General features: G+C 61.8%; 2 protein-coding genes and 1 long non-coding RNA gene across 3 annotated transcripts; 1 reads left to right on the plus strand and 2 right to left on the minus strand.

Moving 5' to 3' along the window:
- The first annotated feature begins 3436 nt into the window (after positions 1-3436).
- LOC141576287 (heat shock transcription factor, X-linked member 3-like) lies at positions 3437-5146 on the plus strand. The gene is given in 3 exon segments (XM_074359079.1): positions 3437-4135; positions 4552-5058; positions 5060-5146. Coding segments are annotated over 3 exon segments (1089 nt in total). The 5' UTR covers positions 3437-3640.
- Positions 5147-5186: 40 nt separating this feature from the next.
- LOC141576288 (uncharacterized) lies at positions 5187-8150 on the minus strand. Its single transcript, XR_012504608.1, has 2 exons — positions 7951-8150; positions 5187-6707 (listed from the first exon to the last, which is right to left on the minus strand). It is a non-coding gene; the product is annotated as an uncharacterized LOC141576288 (long non-coding RNA).
- Positions 8151-14281: 6131 nt separating this feature from the next.
- Positions 14282-18274, minus strand: LOC141576249 (heat shock transcription factor, X-linked-like). The gene is given in 4 exon segments (XM_074358998.1): positions 14282-15632; positions 16480-16770; positions 17727-17959; positions 17962-18274. Coding segments are annotated over 4 exon segments (1152 nt in total). The 3' UTR covers positions 14282-15317.
- Between the last annotated feature and the right edge of the window lie 423 nt (positions 18275-18697).

The raw sequence follows: 18697 nt of genomic DNA on the forward strand, positions 1-18697 counted from the left end.
TGAGGCCCAGGTAGTAAAAGCTGGACCAAGAAAGGAAGGTGACTGTGACAATCAAAGCCAGGGTGAGGACTGTCTGCGGTTTCTTGAGAGCTGACCCTGCCAGGTGGTGGCACTGCTGTCCAGTCCCAGCCCTTATCCCACACGACAGCACCCTGCCCTGGTCTCCTCCTTCCTCGGGGCCCTCCTGGCCAACTCGAACCTGACCTGCTGACTTGGTCATCACGGGGGGTGGGGGTGTGGAGAGAGAGAGAGGGAGAGACAGAGACAGAGAGAGAGAGAGACACAGAGAGACGGAGACAGACAGAGACAGAGACAGAGAGACAGTCACGGAGACAGACACAGGGACAGAGCGAGAGCCAGAGCGCGAGACTGGGCTTGAGACTGGGATTGGGATTGTGGTTGACTGCGTCTGGAAGGCCACATTCCTTATGGGATAACATCCCTAACGTAGACTTTTCAGAAGCTGGAGAAAAGGTAACACTAGGGAACATCCTGACACCGTCTCCCCGACCCCAGTGGGGGAGGGGTGCGGCTGTAACAGAGCTTGCCTGGGGCTCCTTTGGAAAGTGCATTGCACCCGACGGCCCCTGTGCCATTTGAGCTTCTAAGGATGGCTTTCCCGGGTCTCCTTGGCCTTGGACAACTACGAAATGAGTCATCACTGGACAAGGAAGACTCCCCTTTGCTGCTGTCCCTGCGGGGTGCAGGTGGCTTCCGGGCAGACACAAGGCCCCCAGTCTGGGCTGAGGCCGTGGGCTCGGGCGTCCGCAGTGGACCACAGGCCGGCTCTACTTCTCCGTCGGGCGGATCCTAGGCCCACGACTCCACCTTCCCCGGCCCGGCCCGGGCCTTCCCTGCCACCTGCCCCGGGTCAGACGGGAAGAGTCCACGGCGCTGCACCGCAGAGCGCTCAGCACCGCCAAGGGAATGCAGGCGCCCTCCCACCTGCTCGAGCTGTCGCAGTGACCGTGCACAGCTGCTTTCAAGGACACTAAAGCCAGCTCCTGGGGGACATACAAATTTGTTCGTTCCAAGATAGGCTGGGGACCCCGTTCACATCCTAGTCTGCTGTCCTCAAGGACCTCTTTCCTGGTCTGGAGGGGGAGGCAGATACACCCAAGGTCTCAGGGAGACAGGAGCACCCCATCTTGGGACTGGACATGCAAGGCGGGCTGTGGGAGCCTTGGGAGGGAGCCTGGGACCGGAGGAAGCCCTGACTGCCGAGGTGGCCTGGAAGCCGGGCCGGCCTTGAAGCCGGGCCCCAACATGCAGAGCGGCCTCTGGATAGAGACGGGCATCGCCACCCGACGAGGCAGCTTGAGGACACGCCCAGACAGGGGAGTTCTTGGCGGGTCCCAGAGCAGCTGGGGACTGGGTGCGGGTCTGGCCCAGGGCCCATGGATGGTGACGGAGAGCGCTTGGGTGGTCCTCTGGGCTGGCGGACACCAGGGGCTAAGGCAGGTGCAGCGGCCGGCGGGCCAGGCTGGGAAAGGCAGGCCTTGGACGTCGTGAGGGCTGGTATCGAGTAACAAGTGTCCTGAGCCGTGGCTGAGAGCGACCCCTGGGGCGCTACACGTAGCCACGGCCCAGCCGGCCCCCCCCGGGGGGGGGCAGGGGTGCGTGGGAGGGAGGGAGGCAGACCTGTGAGGGGGCAGGCCCACCAGACCCAGGGTGTGAGGGAGGGCTGGAAGGAGCGGGCGGCAGGCGAGGCCACAGGGCTGGGATCGGCCCACCGATGTCCCAGCCTTTGGGCCCCCTTCTGAGACGCCCCCATGGCCTCCACTGAAGTTCGAACTCTAAGGACACGTCCCTGCAGGAGGGAGTGACCCGAACAAGTGCTCTGTAAACCTGTTTAGAGGCACAAAGACCTGAGCCCAAGCTCTAGTCTCGGCCTAGGAGCTCCACGAAGGCTGACAGTCCTCAGACTCGAGGGCCCCTTGGGAGAATCTCTTTCGAACCCCTTGCCCTCCCCTTCTGGAACAGGGAGTGGCCCTCAGAGAGGACAGACGCCTCTCCTTAGCGGCAGAGCTGGGATGAGGACCTAGGAGCCTGGCAGACGGGCCTTTCCAGGTCCCATTGTCTCTCCCTGTGCAGTGACTAGGAAGAACAGCCACCACAGCGGCTACAGAACACGTGTCCCCCCAGACCACTGTCCTGTCTGTCCTGCCATCCGTGGTGAAGACGGCTCTCGGGCGGGATTTGTCCCATCCCACACCCAGAGCCTCATCTATTTTCAGTCACACGTGGACGGGCTTTCCGTTGGTCACGTCCAGCTCAACAAGTAGGAATTGTCCTTGGGAGTGAGTCTGTAGAGTAGGCCCCTTGAGAAGTACCGCACCCAGAGCAGGCAAAATTATTCAGTGTACCTGCCACCGAGGTGACGGCGGGACGGGGACCCAGGGCTGGGGGTGGGGCTGGCTCGGGGAAGGCCAGCAGGGCAGGCCTGGGAGCAGACCAGGGAAATGCTTGCTCTCAACACATCAGAATACATGCTGAACCCCCAGATCAAGGACTGCAAAGGGGAAGAAGCAGGGCAGAGCCGAGTTGGAAGCGGAAGGCCAGCAATCTGGCAGGGCAGGAGCCTAACCCCCCCCAGTGACAGAGGGAAGAGGGCCTTAGAGCAGCCTCAGGGGAGGCTGAATCCGAGGTCTGAGGGAGGTGCTCTGGCGCGGACTAAGGCCGGTGTTCTGAAAGTGAGTGCTCTCGGGCCACGAGGAGTTTCTATGGCAAGAAATGGACACTAAAGAGGATCCCATGTGCTCTGGAGAGGGGTGGGGCTGCGGACAGCGGAGCTCAAAAGGAGGCTCCAAAGCACAGGGGAGGATGCGGCCATCCACTCACGCGGCACGGGGGGAACCCTATGTGCCAGGTGCTTTGGTGACACTGAAGTGGGACGTGGGGAGTGCCCCCACACGCTCCCACACACAGCCCCACTCTGGGGACAGCTCGACCCAGGGGCAGGAGAACGGAACACTTCCTTACGGCCCATCAGAGCTGGACCGACCAGCCAGCAGGAACAGCTGGAAGAGACCAAGGCAGGAGCTGGTGGCGGGGTGGGGGTAGGGGGCGCTGCCAGCCAGCCCGGGCCAACCAGCCCACTCGGACCACCACTTCCGGGAGGTGCAGTCGCCCGGGGCCCATCTCACCCCTGCCGCCTTGGTGGTAGCCAAGCCAGGGCCAGCCAGGGCCTGGCCCTTGAACAAATCGGAGGCTGGCAACAGGCCTCCCCAACCTTTGGGGATGGAAACAGGATCATGTCTGTCCGCCCACTCAGGGCCTGGCCCCTGGGAAAAAGGTGCCTGGCAGCAGATGGGAGCCTTCTCCCGGGAACTTGAACATACCTTCCTACACTTTTAGAAAACAGAGAAGCTGGGGGCTCTGTACCCCTCGCCTCCCCTCCCCTCCCCTCCCCTCCCCTCCCCTCCCCTCGGCCAGGGCTCCCTGTCCAGACCAACTCTGTGACCTCACGTGACACATAAAGAGGACGATGACCAAAGTCGCTGGTTGCCCTGCTACCGAGATTCTAGAATTCTGCGGACACTATTTACTGGGCGTCCCTGCTCAGATTGAAGGCACTTCTGCCCTGAGAGCTCAGTGATCTGGTCTCAGGGAGAGCGTGTGCCTGGTCTAGACTAGCTGCATGGCGAGTCAGAGCCCCGACGAGGAATATACGGCCACGGCGGCCCCCGCAGCTGATGGAGAGCCCCCAGCGGGGGCCCCATCGGGTTCATCCCCGGATCCAAAGGTGGATTCGAGGGAGATTTTGGAGAGGCCCGGCGACCAGGCCGAGAGCCAAGATCCAGGCTCCCAAGACAACCAGCCACCACAGGACCCAAACCCAGGTCCCGCCAACGTGGACGGAACCCATGGTGTTCTTGGGCTCTCCTTCCCGAGAAAGCTCTGGATGATAGTGGAGGACGAGGCCTTCACGTCCGTGCGCTGGAACGACAAGGGAGACATGCTGATCATCGAGGAAGACCTTTTCCAGCGGGAGGTTCTTCGCCGGCGCGGCGCAGACAGGATCTTTGAAACAGACAGCTTGAAGAGCTTCATCCGCCAACTGAACCTCTATGGGTTCAGGAAAATACACCTGCCCGGCACTCTGGGTCGCTCTCCGGGGAAGAAAAGGCTGATGGTAACGTAGACAGCCCTTCCGTCTCCCGAGTTCTCTGTTCCTGGAACAGCTTCCTAGTCCTGAGCGGATGAGTGATGTGCTGGGCGGGGTTCATTCCCGAGGGGGACTTTTTTCCTGTGAGCCAGTACTGAATGAAGGCTGAGGCAGTCCGGCGTGTCATGGAAGGCTCGCCCCTTAGAGATGCCCTGCGGGTGTGACCGAAGACCCAGGGGCCACTTCACGTCAGGGAGCTAGAGTGACACCTCAGCCCAGGCACCACGTAGCTTTAGTGAGCGCACACTCCAGGGCGAAACAAAACTTGCCAGGAATTTAAAAAGACCTTTTCTCCACAGTCAAACAAGACCTTTATGACGGAGGTGGGCGGGGAGGAGTGAATATTTCCCCCGAAATGACGAGAATGATTCTTGTCCTTTCAGATCTACCACAACTGCAACTTTCAGAGAGAGAAGCCCCTGCTGATCGAGAACATGCGGAGAAAAGGTGACCCGAGAGCAACTGCTCGGCCCGCTTCCAGCACAACCACCCCAAAGAGAAAGAAGCAAGCCGTCCCACCTATGAGATGCACCCAATTTTTCCATCAGAATGACTCCACCAATGATGCCGACAGGAAGACCCAGAGGGAAGCCCCCCGTGCTCAGGTGCCCAGCGGCTTCCGGGCCTTCGTGCTCCCTGGCGTCTTGTCTGCCGGCCGGGTGGCCAGGTTGGTGGTAGTGCAGCGTCCCTCCAGCGAGCAGGGCGGCCCGAGTGGGGAGGGCACCTCCAGGAATGTCACGCTAGTGCCCCCGGCTACTGCCGGAAGGGACGGTGCAGGGGAGCTGCCCAGAAGCCCCCCCGTTTGCCCCGATCCCAGCTCGGTGGTGTCCACGTGCAACACGGGTTACTGCATGCTGCTCGCGGCCCTTCTGCTCATGGCCCCCAACCAGGAGGCCCGAGGCCGATGAAGAGCCCGAGGGCTCTTCAGATTACAAGTGTGCTCTCTGCGAACAGTTCCAGAACAACCCAAAGCGCTGAGCTCACAGACCACTAGAGACACACGAAGAGCACCGTCCTGTAACCATGAACATTTTGGGCTTTAATAAAGAAAAGCAAAACTCCCCGGGACTAAATAAACAATCTGCGAGACCCGCGGGTCCGTGTTCTTTCTCGCGTTCGATTCCGCACACCTCTCACCAGATAAGCCCGCGGAGGCTGGAGACCCCGGCCGGGGGCAGGCTTTGGTCCCCATCGGCCTCTTGCATCTGAAGCTGTGGCATCTCGGACACCCGCCCAAGGAGGTGGGGAGCGAGCACTGAGGCGAGCCCAGGAAGGTCTGGTCCGCTGGGCCGGGCCTGCCCGTCAGGGGACAGACAGCCTGGCTTCTGACCTCGGGGGTGTCTCCCCCCCATTACTCATGCATCGCGGAGCAGGAGGGTCTTCCTCCTGGGTCCCCCAAGGATGCCAGAAGTTTCTGATCAGCAGCTCAGCGTCTCCAGCTCACGATCCAGGGGCCCCCCACGGAGGCCCGCCGAAAAGTAGGGCCACCCCCTCCACCAAGGGCTGAGAGCACTGCAGCCTGGCTCCGAAGAGACGGGGGGTTGCAGTCAAACGCCTGGGGGGAGGCCCGTCACCCTCGAAGGTAGCAACCACTGGAAACCCTACTCTCAATTGACCAACCCCTCCCCCCCCAACAAATGTATAAAAGATCTCCCACCCAGCGAACACCAGCACTGCTCACTTCCATCAGGGCTGTAGTTAGGACCCTTTCTTGGGACGTGAAGCGGCCGTGCGGCACGTCTAACACACCGGCTCCGTGAGCCAAGGGACACTTTACAACAGGGCGAGAGTCATCTGCGAGGCAGACGGTGCTCTTTCTGAGTCCGACGTCCTCTTGCCCGGGAGTCAGGCCGTCGCTGGCTGGTGACTCCCTGGCAAGCACTCAGCGCCCGCTCCAGCCGTCCCACATCGTCTCCTGGATGCTCTTCAGACCCTCTAGGGGTTTTGACCAGAACAAAGGCGGGGAGAACACTCACCAGCTCTCTCAAAACACATTTCTCTACACAATCCAGAATCAGCAGGGCCAGAATGAGCAGCGGCCTGCAAGGCCGCTTCCCCTTGTCCTAGAGGTCCAAAGTCCTTGAGACTCTGTCACCGAGCCCAGGGAGGCATCTCCCTGCAGGGGTCCCGCTCCCCCGTCCCCGCGTCCCGGTGGACACATCTGTTTCCGGGAACAGCACAGAGTGGGGAGCGCCCTCCAGGGCGGCGCCGATTCAGAGCGAACCAGGGGAGCACGTCCAGGGCGTGACGGCGAGCTGACCGTGCCACGGTTTAGCTTGGTCTCTCGGTCACCTCCTCTCAAGAGCCCACGCTGCTCAGGCCTCTTGCCCAAAGGGGACCAGGTGCTTGGGGACGTCTACCTGGAAGATGCCCTTCCCGCCTCTCCTGGGCACGGGCTCCAGTAACCACCGGGGGTTGGAGAGCGTGGTCAGGTACTTCTGCTGCAGGTTGGTCAGGACGGCTCGATTCTCCAGTTCCACAACCTCCTCGGGACCTAAGTTTTCTGGGCACAGCAAAGTGTCCCCAACGTCAACGAGCCCTGTGCACAAAGAGAGAAGCACACAGATGTCTTCCCTTCCATAAACCAGGCCTGCCCCTAAGAGAACATGGTTATTCAAGGTCACAACCACTAGAGACGGAGGCGATATCAGCACGTGGACCCAGGGTCAACTGGGTCGCGCTGGCTGACCACTTCCGAGGAACCGACGTCCCTCTTCAGGGCACTTGGGGCGAGGCCCAGGGAGGGAGACATTTTCTTCTCATTGCTCCCCCAAATTCTAATTCCATGTTATCTTGTTCAGGATGACACAATAAGATGGGAGATTTATAACTTGTTTTACAAAAGAGCAAATCACTTGTGTTTGAAATCGATAAGGATACAGACATTGTGATTAATGTCATTGACAAAGTTAGATAGTGAAGCTTATTAAATCTTCTGATACAAAGAACACCACTGAAAAATTCCTACAGGAAACAAAGATCAATTTCCATGTCATCATAAGGGACGGGAGGAGCCCAGAGATGCTGTACACCGTGTACCCCCAACTGGCCCGGGCTGTCACCCCTTAGGAGGCTGCCTGCTCGCTCTCCAAACACACAGTGAAAGATGGACTCACTTCCAGCCCGACAGGAGAAGCTGCCGGACAGGGGCCTGGAAGGAGCCCGGCTGCAAGTCTGGCTCAGGGCCACTCTTCCTCATCACTCAACACCTCTTCAGACAGGGACAGGAAGGAACTGAGATTCCTTGTATTGACCCTGAGCAAATGTTCCAGGACTTGCAGCTTGCTGGTCTCCGCGTGGGCCCGGAGCCCCCACAGGAGCTCGTAGCGAGGGGGATCGCTGTTGGGCACCTGCCGGTACTCCACGTGCCCCTCCCGCACCCACACGTTGGTGACGAGCTCCCTGGGCTCCCCGTAGATGCAGTGCTCCCTCCCGGGATACACCCCCATGACACTCAGTGCTTCCCACATCTTCTCCTCAGTGGCGCACTCTCCCTCCAGGAGGATCACACCCAGGAGCATCACCAGGTGGCCGTTCGTGGGCATGCTCTGCCCATCGCCCAGCATCCCGTCACAGGTGAGGCCCAGGGTGGGGACCAGGACATACGAGTGCTCCCTGGGGTCCACCTCCTTCACATCCACCCCAAAGACCAGCTGCACACACTCAGAGGCTTGGCTCAAGACCACAGGGAAGTGGTCCTGGTCATCTCTGAGGACCGCATTCAGCATGTCTTCCTTTGTGGTCGGCTCCTTTGAGTGGTACTTCAGGAGCAGGAAGCTCACCAGTTCAGCCACCTTCAAATGGAGTGGGTCTGGGTGTGAGGACTCGGCATCTGCGGGGTCCTGGCCGGTGCTGGGCCTCTCCTCATCTTGGCTGCTGGAGGTGCTGTCTTCCGACTGGCTCCATGGAGGGGCTGCCACGGCTGTGGGGGAGGGGCAGACAGCCTGAGGGCTCTGCGCGGGACTGGGTGTCCCAGAATCATCCACCTCCTCCAGGGTGTCCAGCAAGAGGACTGAGTAGGAAGACGAGGAGGAGAAGGAGGAGGAGGAGGAGGAAGAGGAGGAGGAGGAGGGAGACAACGGGGATGCGCCCTCCTCCTCCTCAACCCAAATGTCCTGCTCATCCTCGGAATCCTCAGCCTCTCTTGGGTCCTGAAAGTCGGCTTCAGTGTGGTGGAGGTCACGCATCTGAACGGGAGGCACGGTGAGTGGTGTCGGGCAGCTGAGAGCAGCGAGGGCAGGGGTGACAGATGGGGACCCACGGGCCTGGGGGAGAGAGGGAGTGTCAGTGACCCGGGCTGAGAAACCCACCGTGGGGGGCTCTGACAAAGGCGACTTACAGGTCTCCTCTTCAGGGGTGCCCTCGGCCTCACAGGGGCTCTCCTCCTGGTGGACGGTCGTCTGTGAATCTGACGGGGGAAGTGAGGCGGCTCCTCAGGGTGCAGCCGGCACAGCCCGAGGTTCTGAGGACGCCAGAGGGTGTGTGGAGTGGACGTAGGCCTTGTGGGGTCCCCTCTGTTCCCAGAGCCCCCGGGTACACACTCAGGGCCCACACCTCACCTTCAGTCCTGGCACTGCCGGCCTCCTGTGCTCTGTGACCCGAGGACACGTGTGTCAGACCTAGGCCTTCCCGGTGTCTGGAGCCCCTGGGAGAGAAAGGAGGGGAGATCTCGGATCTACACTGTGGCACAGCCCTGGACCCGCGTGCTGGCAGGAGGCCTGGGCTCTGGCAGGTTCCCACTCTTCTAGGGTAGGAGGTCCTGTCCGCGCTAACTCAGGGTCCTCACCGGGACTCCAAGCGGGACCTGGGATTCTGCTCTCCAACCACCTGAGGGCCCCATCCTGATAGTAGGTCCCCGGTCTCTCTGAGCCCTGGATGCCGAAGTCAGGACACACCACGTGTGCTCATCCCGCATTGAGGCCTCCCAGGGCTGACAGCAGGGGCAGGATCGGTTGTGTCCCCTCTGTTCTAGGGTCTCAGGTCCCCTCACTCCTCCCTTAGGGTCCTCACCTTGACTGCTGGCGGGACCTGGGATTCCCCTCTCAGCCCACCCGAGGCCCCGCCCATCATACCAGGACCCCAGGCCCTCTGAGACCCGGATGTCAGGAAATGCCACCGGTGGTCACCCTGCCCCAAGGCCTCCAAGGTCCAACACTGTCCCGGGGTGCAGGATCCCTCCGTTGTCCCTCGGGGTCCTCACTTTGACTCAGGCGGCATGTAGCCTCCCCTTGGAACCCCCGAAGCCCCACCCCTCATCCCAGGACCCCAGTCCCTCGGAGACCCGGATGTCAGGAAGTCAGGACCCCACGAGTGCTCATCCCACCCAGGCCCTCCCAGGGCTGACAGCAGGGGCGGGGATCTGTGGGGCCCCTTCTGTCCTCCCTCAGCGTCCTCAGCTTGAGCCCCGGCAGGTCCTGGGACGCCCCCTTGTTGACCCGAGCCCACACCCTCACACCAAGGCCCTCACTGCCCTGAGACCCCCAGGGGAGCCTCTGGACTCACATCAGGCCACCAGGCCCAGGGCTTCCCAGGACTGTGCACGCCAGGGGCTGAGATGGATTCCATGGGTTCCCTCAGCCCTCCCTCTGCTCCTCACCTGGGCTCCCGGCTGGGCCTGGGCCTCTCCCTGTGCCCACCTGAGCTTGGTCCCCTTGGACTCAGACCCTCCACAGCAAGGACACCCATGATGGAACCGGAGGCGGAGGGGGGATGTTCGCTGATCCCCGCAGCCCTACCAGGGGTCTCCCAGGTCTGACAGCAGAACCAACCTGGATGCCTGCAAACCGACTCCCCGCACAAGGTTTTACCTGGACTCCTGGCAAAGCTGGGCTCCTTCCCTGCGCAGACCTGAAGCCGGCCTCCCTCACCCAGGCCCTCACCTCTCTCACCTCCCAAGGGTGGGGCATCAGTGCCCGTCACATCTGGACCCTGAGCCCAGGGGTTTCCGAGGGCTGTCGGGGGGGCCGGAGGTGGATTCCCTGCGGGCCTCAGTCTCCTGTGTCCTCACCTTGACTCCTGACAGGACTTGGGATTCGCCCTCTGCCCTCCTGAGAGTGTGTCTCTCACACCCAGCCTCTGACTCCCCGAGTTCACTGAGGAAGTGGGGGCCGGGGACTGCTCAGCCTGACAGCCCCGTCCGGGGGCCCCCAGGATTCCCGCACGGGGCCGATTTGCATTCTTAGGGTCCCTGTGTTGTCGGGTGGTTGGACCCCTCTGTCCTTACCCTGGAGGGCCCTCACCCACCCTCGCACACAAAGGCTGCAGTCCCAGCAAAGATGCTGGAGGGGACCTGCCTCCTGGTGACCGTGAAGGGGCAGAGAGCAACACACCTTCCCTCGGCGACTCGCTGACAACCAGCCTGACCTCGGGGACGGTCTGTTCGAAAGACTTACCTTTTCCTGAAGAGGCTGAGCAGTGGCAGGGGAGCTGCGGATCCCTTGCGTTGATGACTAGATAATAGTACCTGTTCCAGAGCCGTGACTTTCACTTGTCAATTCTCATCCATAGTAAGAACCACAATTCTCATCTGCACCTACTGTGCGTGTATCTGTATCACATGTCTAGAGTGTATGTGCTTATGTACACGTACATCCACACACCACACACATGGACCAAACATGCCACGTGTGCTGCATGTGGAAACCTGGGCCGTCCCCAGACACAGGTGCCTGCCCAGGGCCCTGAGGCGTGGATCCCCGCCCCCTTGCGGGAGCCCTGAGAGCCCACCGGACCCAAGGGCACCATGCTTTAAACTACAGGCCTGCCGCCTGCCTGACACCCCATGTGCCCAGGGCAGTGAGCCTGCAGGAGAACGTGGGCCCCCCAGTCAGCTGGGAGAGAAGCCGAGCAGAGTGGGCAGGAGGAAGTGGGAGCAGGGCCCCAGCCCGAACAGAAGAGCAGACTTCAGAGGGCCGAGCCTTTACCCCCACATCCAGGAGCCTTCTCCATCCTCACACCCTCTCTCCTAGACCCAGACCCGCCTCCTGGGGCCCCGTCTCCATTTCAGGATGGATGGTGATCCCGCGGGGCTGGGACAGGCCACGTGGGCAGAATCCGGTGTCAGGCTCTCCTGAGCACCGATGCCTGGCTTCCCTGTGTTCTCAGCTACGTGGCATGAGGCACCAGGTGGTAGGACAGCGTGCAGGACAGCCGGGGCCCCCGTGAGTGTTGGCGAGTCGGCTCAGACCAGTGGGGCACAGGGCTTTCGACCCACACAAAGCTCAGACTGAATGTGTGTCCTGCGGCCGCTAAGCTGAGCCAGTCATGGAAACCGTCTGTGCCTCGATTTCTGCCCGTCAAATGGGCATAATAGTCGTACCCGTTGAAAGCACCGGTGCGAGTTTATACACGATGCGACGTGTCTCTACAATGTCTGGGCCAAGGACGTAGACAGTAGATGCAGCTGTTGTCACTGTGCGTGTACGATGTGCCTTCCCCACACTGTGGGGCTTCTGAACCAGTGTGTACCTCCCGGTCCACTGACTCAGGTGGGTTTCCTCTTCTCACCGGCACTCTGTTATTGGGGATGGGACCCCTCGCGTGCCAGAAGTTCTTAGACATGACATAGCTTGTTCTAGACCCAGCATGGGTGACGCTCAGGGGCCCTGGACCAGCGCAGGGGAATGGACTGTGCTGAGGGGCTTGGCCCCGGGGAGGAGGCATTAAGACCCCTCAGGCCCACCTTTGCTTCTCCAGTCCCCACACCCCGTCGCTCTGCTAGGGCAGGCTCTCCCAGCAGACACGCTGAATGCCCCAGGCCGTGGACTGACATTGACCTCCCACCCGCCCCCGCCGCCAAACTGCATGTCTTTTGGCCTCCGAGGAGCTCCATTTCCAGTACGTGGTAGTAAAATGGGACTTGGCTTCGCGCAGATCACGCCTGTAGCTCCTACGCTTTGGAGGCCACGATCAGGGTTTTGGAGACGTGGGGGACCTAGGTTGAAGCATGGGAGGAGGGCAAATGCTTGCTCCAGGGGCCCGGGGTGGGTTCGACTCCCATGTTCATTTCCTGAGTGCGCCCTGAGCCCCTGCCTCCATATGCCTTCATCCCGCTGTGTCTCCGGGCCTCTGTCCTGCCTTCTACCGCAGTGCTGAACAGAAGTAAGCAGTAAGCACTTCGCCTCCCTTGTGCCCCTTACGCTCACATGGCAGGAAGGCAGACTTGGGGACCTGGGGCAGGTCGTCAGGAGGAAGGAGGCGGAGGTCAGGGCTTGACACACGTCTACGCCTCCATCAGCGGGAACCATACCGCGTGGCGGCGGCGGAGGCGGCGGCGGCGGCGAGCGCTCAGCGCCCTGTGACTCTCGCAGGCACTGGGAAGACGCGGGGCGGGTCTCCTGGGTGCTGTCTCCCCCAGAGGCCTGGAGAGACTACGTTCCTGGCCCTTCCTGTGCAGAGGGGCGTGGGCTGGTCTCGGGGTGCAAGGACATTGGGAGGGGCCCAGTTCTGAGTCCCCTTTGTCTGAGTCTCCCCGCCAGGAGGGAGAGACCCGGGAGGTGGCTAGTGGGGGCCGGCGCCGTCCGCAGGGGCTCCTTGGGAGGCCAGGGCCGAGCCTCCCCCAGTCCTAGCCCAACCCTTGCGGTGGCCCCGCCGCCCCCAGCTCCCCTCCCTGCACCCGAGTGCCAGCACGGATGCCGGACCTGCTGGAGACATGGGTGCTGCCTGAGCGCCCATGGGACGTCCCCAGGCCTGCTGGGTGGGGGAACGACAGGGGCTCATCCCTTAAGGCTTTGCACAGGCCCCAGGGGACACCTTGGCCCCGACCTCTGGGAGATCTGTCCCTGGTGATGTGGGGCCCCCTCCCTGCCCGGGTCTGAGGTTCTGTCCGGCCCGCCCATCTCTGGACCTTGTCGCCCAGCCAGTGGTCCAGCTTGCTGTGTCGGGGTGGGGACAACACTAGGGCCGTGGCCGCCAGCCCGCCTCACCTTGCAGAGCTTGACTCCTGTCAGGGCCGGCTGTCAGGAAGGGTCGCCCTGGGCCCACAGGACTTCCTCCCCCAGAGCGCTCGCTCCCCGAGGCCCCGCCAGCTCAGTCAGCAGGGGCTCAGCCCGGACCGGCCCAAACGCCCGACACCGTCTTACCGCAAACTCGCTCTTTAAGTTCTGCTGAGAATCTAAGAATTGAGGGTTTCAAGAGTTTAAGAAATTCAGCAAAGAACAAAGAAACGAATGTCTCCTTGCCGCCTGCAGTTTTGTGTTTCGTGACTCCTGATGGGCCTTGCAAACGTCTTGATACTGCCATCCTGCATTTAAGAGCCCAGATACCTGCCTGAAATAAAGTTCCCAACAGGGACGTGGATTCCGTCACCACGGTTACCTGAACTTACCACGTTGTCACCAGAACCGTCCTCACTTGATCCCAACATTTCCATCCTACTTCATGTTGGGGGAGGGGTGAGGAACTCTTTCCTCCCCGTCCTGCCTTGAAAGTTAAGGCCTCGGGAAAGGTACCTAGTGGACGAGGCTGAGGAAGCAGGCGGAGAGCTGAGGGCGTGGGGCCCTTGCACAGCGGCTCTGCAGGCTTTGTCCTTGGTTGGATGGAGGGGCTGGGGGGCTGTCCTGGGCACTGCAGGCTGTTAAGCCTGGTCCCTGGTTTCTGCCCACCCGTGTCAGTAGGCCCCCACTCCCCAGTTGGGACACAGAAATATCTCCAGACTTTGCCACGTGTCCCCAGGAGGGGCATCGCCCTGGTGTGAGGGGTCGCCCTGAGTGAGAACCAGTCTTCTTGGGGACTCATGCGGGGGTCCGTAAGGCTTTCGTGGGGAACAGGATTCCTGCTCTGGGTGCTTCTCTAAGAAAGCTCTCTCCTGACTCGCTGCTTTCTCCTCTGTCATATAACTACTGTCAGCCCGTACCCATCCTGGGGGTCATGACCCAGAGTACCTGGCTGGTCTCTATGGCATCGTGTGTCCCTGTCTCTCGTGGCGACGATGCCAGTGACGGTGAAGACAGCCATCCTCGAGCCCTACAGGGCCCCCAGGCAGGGAGGGGTGCACGTCCCCACGGCAGACAAGACAGGACAGGCGATGACAGTGCCTCTTTCCCGGGCCTGGTCTTTCGGCGGGTGAACGGTCCCACCCCTCCTCCCTCCCTCCACCCCGCCCGTCTGGTCATGGGCACCTTCTCAGGGTGACTCCCGTCCCAGCCTGCTCAGGGCATCATGCTTCAAAGGGTCAGAGAACGGGAACCTAGGGAGATGGGGGGCCCACTGAGGACCCGAGCTGGCCCCTGGGCTGAAGGAGGCTTGGGCAAAGCTTGTGGGAAGTCAGTCTGCCATCCACCGCCAAACTCCCGTGGTTCTGCCCCTCTAGGGAACCAATGTCACACTTACATCGTCTGGGGCACTTGGGAGGCAGCCCTGTGTGTGCCACCTTTTCTGCTTGAATCCATTGTCACTCTCCTAAACACTGTCACCTGGGACGCCCTGGAAGCAGAAGGAACATCCAGGGAGGGCTCTGGACCCACCTGGCCTCTCCTCGGGTGGCCCCAGCACGAGGGGTCCTCGAGACGCTGTTGTGCTGTCCCGGGCCAGCCCCAGAGGGCGGCCTTTCACACTCACTTCCCTCCTGGCTGGGCTTGGGACGCTGCCTCTGCCCCAGCCCAGGAGGACGCGAGGTCAGTCCTCAGATACCGGGCTCCAAACCCGGAAAGGGCTAAGTGGTAGGAGTGGAGCACGGAACCGGTTCCTTGCGGCCGTCAGGCGGCCTAGACTGTGCAAGTAAGACCGCGCCCTTTTTGAGAAGCAGACAACTTGATACTACGTTGCACACATCTGCCCCTTCTCTCTAGATTGACGCGTGAGCACGTTCCACCTGGGTTGAGGTTTATGGGAAAGCGGTTTTTAAACAGCAGCATCTCCGTGTGATTCACGAAAGGAGGCACCGGAAGTCCGAGACGCAGAGGGAAGAAACGTGCTACTTCAAAGTTAAGGCGCTGCCAAATCAAGGCCCCCTAGAAAAGGGACGTGAGTCCATCTGGGAGGTGGGTTTGCACACGAGCAGGCTGGGACGGGAGTCACCGCAGAGCGGCAGGACTGGGGTCCCCCGTGCTCCTGTCCTCCCCTGCGGGGTCCCCTTCTCGGGGCCTCCTCTACCTGCTGTCACGCTGAACATAAGGGGGAGCCGAGCCTTTTGGTTCTGCTGGATTGGCGTTTAGCCGTCTCCTCCCCGGATCTCGGCACTCTTATCTCTGCCGCAAGCCCGCCGAGGGCCATTTCCTATGCTCGTTAGGACAAACACTCCTTTTAAAGAGGCCCGTCCACAGGAACACGCACTATAAGCTGGACACCCCAGGGACCAGAGGGTGTTGAAACATGACACCTTGGAAGTGTTTAGCTCAAAAAGGAAAGGAAAAGAGAAACAAGAGAATGTCACCAGATCCAGGACCTGCAGGAAGAGCCAAATCTCAGTGTTGCTGTCCAGACCCCAGCCAGCACCTTCAGGGCCGCCACCTCCACACCTGCGTGTCTGAGGACAGAGAGGGCACGTTTTAGGCCTCTGACAAGGGGAGACCTGGCCTTTTCTCACCTGTCGAGTGGACAGCCTGCTAGAGCCAGGTGGCGGCACGACGGGAAGACGTGTCTGGAGGACTGGGAGAACTGTCCCTGTGGTTGTGGGGCTGCCCTGGCCAGGTCGTTGTACCTGTCGAGCCCTTTAAGGGTCTGTTTTAATGAGCGGAGGCAGAACGTCTGAGGGGCTTCACCGCGTGTCTCCCAGGTGCCCACGCTGGGTCGCGGCTGGGTGTTACCTGCGATGATACCGACAAGCAAAGGCATGTGAGGGCAACTCCTGGGCTCAGACAGACCCAGGACAGAGGCGATGAGCACTTTTGCTCAGGACAGAATCGCTCATGTTCTGATTCTCTTTACTGCCCTGCACGTGTTCTGAGCAGGCGTCCGCCTCTGTTTGTCTAGTCGCTACCGTCCTGGTTGTCTGGGGGCCCGCCCAGAGGCGGCAGGGACTCCGGGAAACAGCGGCAGCCAGGGCGGCAGTGGAAAAGGGGCTCGGGGGATGAGGGGTCACGGTCAGGGCGGCGGCAGGGCCGGGAGTCAGGACGGGCGTCCAGGGGGCGCACAGAGGCAGCACGGCAGCCACCGGAAGGTGCGCGGGGGGCACGCAGAGGAACTGGGGGTGCCCGGCGGCCAGGCCCAGCACCGGCCTGTAAGAAGTCTTCTGGGTGGGGGGCCAGGTGAAGCAGCCCCAGGGGAGCTCGGCTGGCAGGGCCACCTCTGCCAGGACAGGCACGAGCGTAACGGGAGCCTGTGCGCCCTCGGGCTGCCCGGTGGCCGTCGGGTCTAGTGCGGCTTCGGGATACCTTCTTGGTTGGATGGGCTGCCGTTCCCTCAGGGGCCGGAGGGGGCGAGTCCCTCGCGGCTGGGCCGGTGGCACTGTCGAGCTCTCGGGTGCTCAGGGTCTCCTGGTTGTCCTCAGGACCGGGTGGCAGGTCGTCCTGCGGCTCGGCCGTGGTGGGGTCGGGTGGAAAGCCCGGGGCTGCCGGCCTGCCGTCCATCTGCCGGGATGCAGGTTTCACGCCCACTCTCCTCTTCATCCTCAGGGGGAGATGCGGGCAGTCTCTCTTAAACAAGGGACTGCAGTAGAACTGTAACTGAGGTTCACAGTTTAGAGAGAAATACAAGCTCTGCGTCACCCGGGAGTTGATCACAACCAGTAGAGACCGCCTGGCTCGGCCCCTGTGCGCCCTCCCCCCGCCATCCCCAGGCCCCTGTGGAGAAGGCAGGTCCCAGTCCCAACAGGACGCTCTGCACCAGCTTTTCCATCCTCCAGACTGGCCACTCACCGTCGCTTTCGCCCTTGGAAAAGGACTAAAATGGCCAATTAATTAGGACATGTACAAGGCCGAGGAAAGGGGACTTGGGGTCTGCAGACGGGAGCCAAGAAGGTTTGGTGGCTTTATAAGGAAGTGTCTGTCAGGTGGCGACAGACTCGGCCCCCGGCTGGGAGTCACTGCCTCTTGGCCGCCAGGGGCCCGCTGACCTGGGGAAGCACGCGGCTCGTGCCACCTGACTTTCCACAGGCTTGGAAAAGTGCTCTGGGGCCAGCACTCCCCATGACAAGACCGGGGACACTTCTGCTTCCAGGGCAAGGACCTGTCCCCCCACTGAAGTGCTGGCCTGGAGCCGAGGGAGTCACAGGTGCACACAAACCCCACCAGGGCCACGCGTCCCCGAGCAGGAGGGTATGAAGGAACAGCGATTCCACAGTGTCATCCTTTCCCAGTGTGACTGACATGCACGTGCGGGGCAGCCCTGTAGGCTTCGGGTGTTCGGGACGGCGACTTGACTTCCGTGTGTGGTGAAGTCTAGTTCCCATCCCTCACCTCAGACAGACGCAGGGAACGTTAAAAGGAAAGGAAAAGAGGTGACTTCCTTGTGATGGGAACTCTCAGGACCTCCTCCAAGGATCGTCTCCTGGTAACGAACCCCCCCTCCACTCACCTGGCGCAGCCCGGGGCTGCCCTGGAGGGACATCCCCCCGACCCCATCCCCGCAGAGCCCAGGGGCTCAGCCCCTCGAGAGGGTTGCCTCCCAGCCCGCCCCTTACTTTGCTGAGGACGTAGCCGGGTCTCTCCTCCGAGAAGACGTTGCTCAGGCAGACGGCCGTGTGCCTGTCCTGACGCATTCCGCCGAACCCACAGCGGTCAAGCTGGCGGACGGAACTCTTCATGCAGTCTGTCTGGAACACCTTCCCTGGGCCTTCCCGCTCCAGAATCTCCTGTTGAAACAGCTTCTCGTTGATGCCGACGCAACTCCCCCCTTCGTCCCACCAGACTGAGGAAACTGACTGCTGTGGACGGTTTTCCAGAGCTTCTTGAGGAAGGGGAGGCAGCCGAGGTGGCCCTCTTCCCCAGGCGGGCCATGACTGGAGGTGTGCGGCCTCTTGATCGAAGGCTCTTCCCTCGAAGCCGGGCAAGCGGTTCCTTCCAGCAGCAGCCTGAAGTCGGGGTGCCCGGCTGGCACGGGCTGGGTCGGGACGACGTCGGGGCCGGCCGGGGGAGGGCCGTCCTCTGAGCTGGTGGCCGGAGCCCCTGTTTCTGGAGGAAGCGGCACCATCCCGAAGCCGGGTGCCCGGTCCTCCTCGTCTGTAGCCATGTGGAGAGGTGGCGCGGCCTCGCTTCCTGTAAACGTCAGGCTGCAGCCCGGCCAGCAGCGCCCTGCCCTCTCAGTGCCGCTGGGCACATCACAAAGGGGGTCCGGCTGCTGGGGGGTGACATCACAGCACCGCCGGCAAGTGACCTAATAAAGGGCAAGCCCCACACGTGACCCCTAAGCGTGTCAGCATGTTGCTCCGCCCACGGTCATGACAGCAGGCCGGATGCCACGTTCACGGGTGGGGAGTGACAGGCCAAGCGCCGGGTGCAAATCGGGCACGGCCTCCTTGTCCCGGAGTCTCGGCCCAGGCAGACGTGCCTGGGCGGACGTGTGACCGAGGAGGTCAGAGCTCCCCCTCCGAGTGCACTGGCCTCGAGGGCCTGAGCGACACCGATGCTTTCATGTGCCAGGCAAAGTCTGGGA

Source organism: Camelus bactrianus, chromosome X, assembly GCF_048773025.1.
Source record: "Camelus bactrianus isolate YW-2024 breed Bactrian camel chromosome X, ASM4877302v1, whole genome shotgun sequence".
NCBI lineage: Eukaryota > Metazoa > Chordata > Mammalia > Artiodactyla > Camelidae > Camelus > Camelus bactrianus.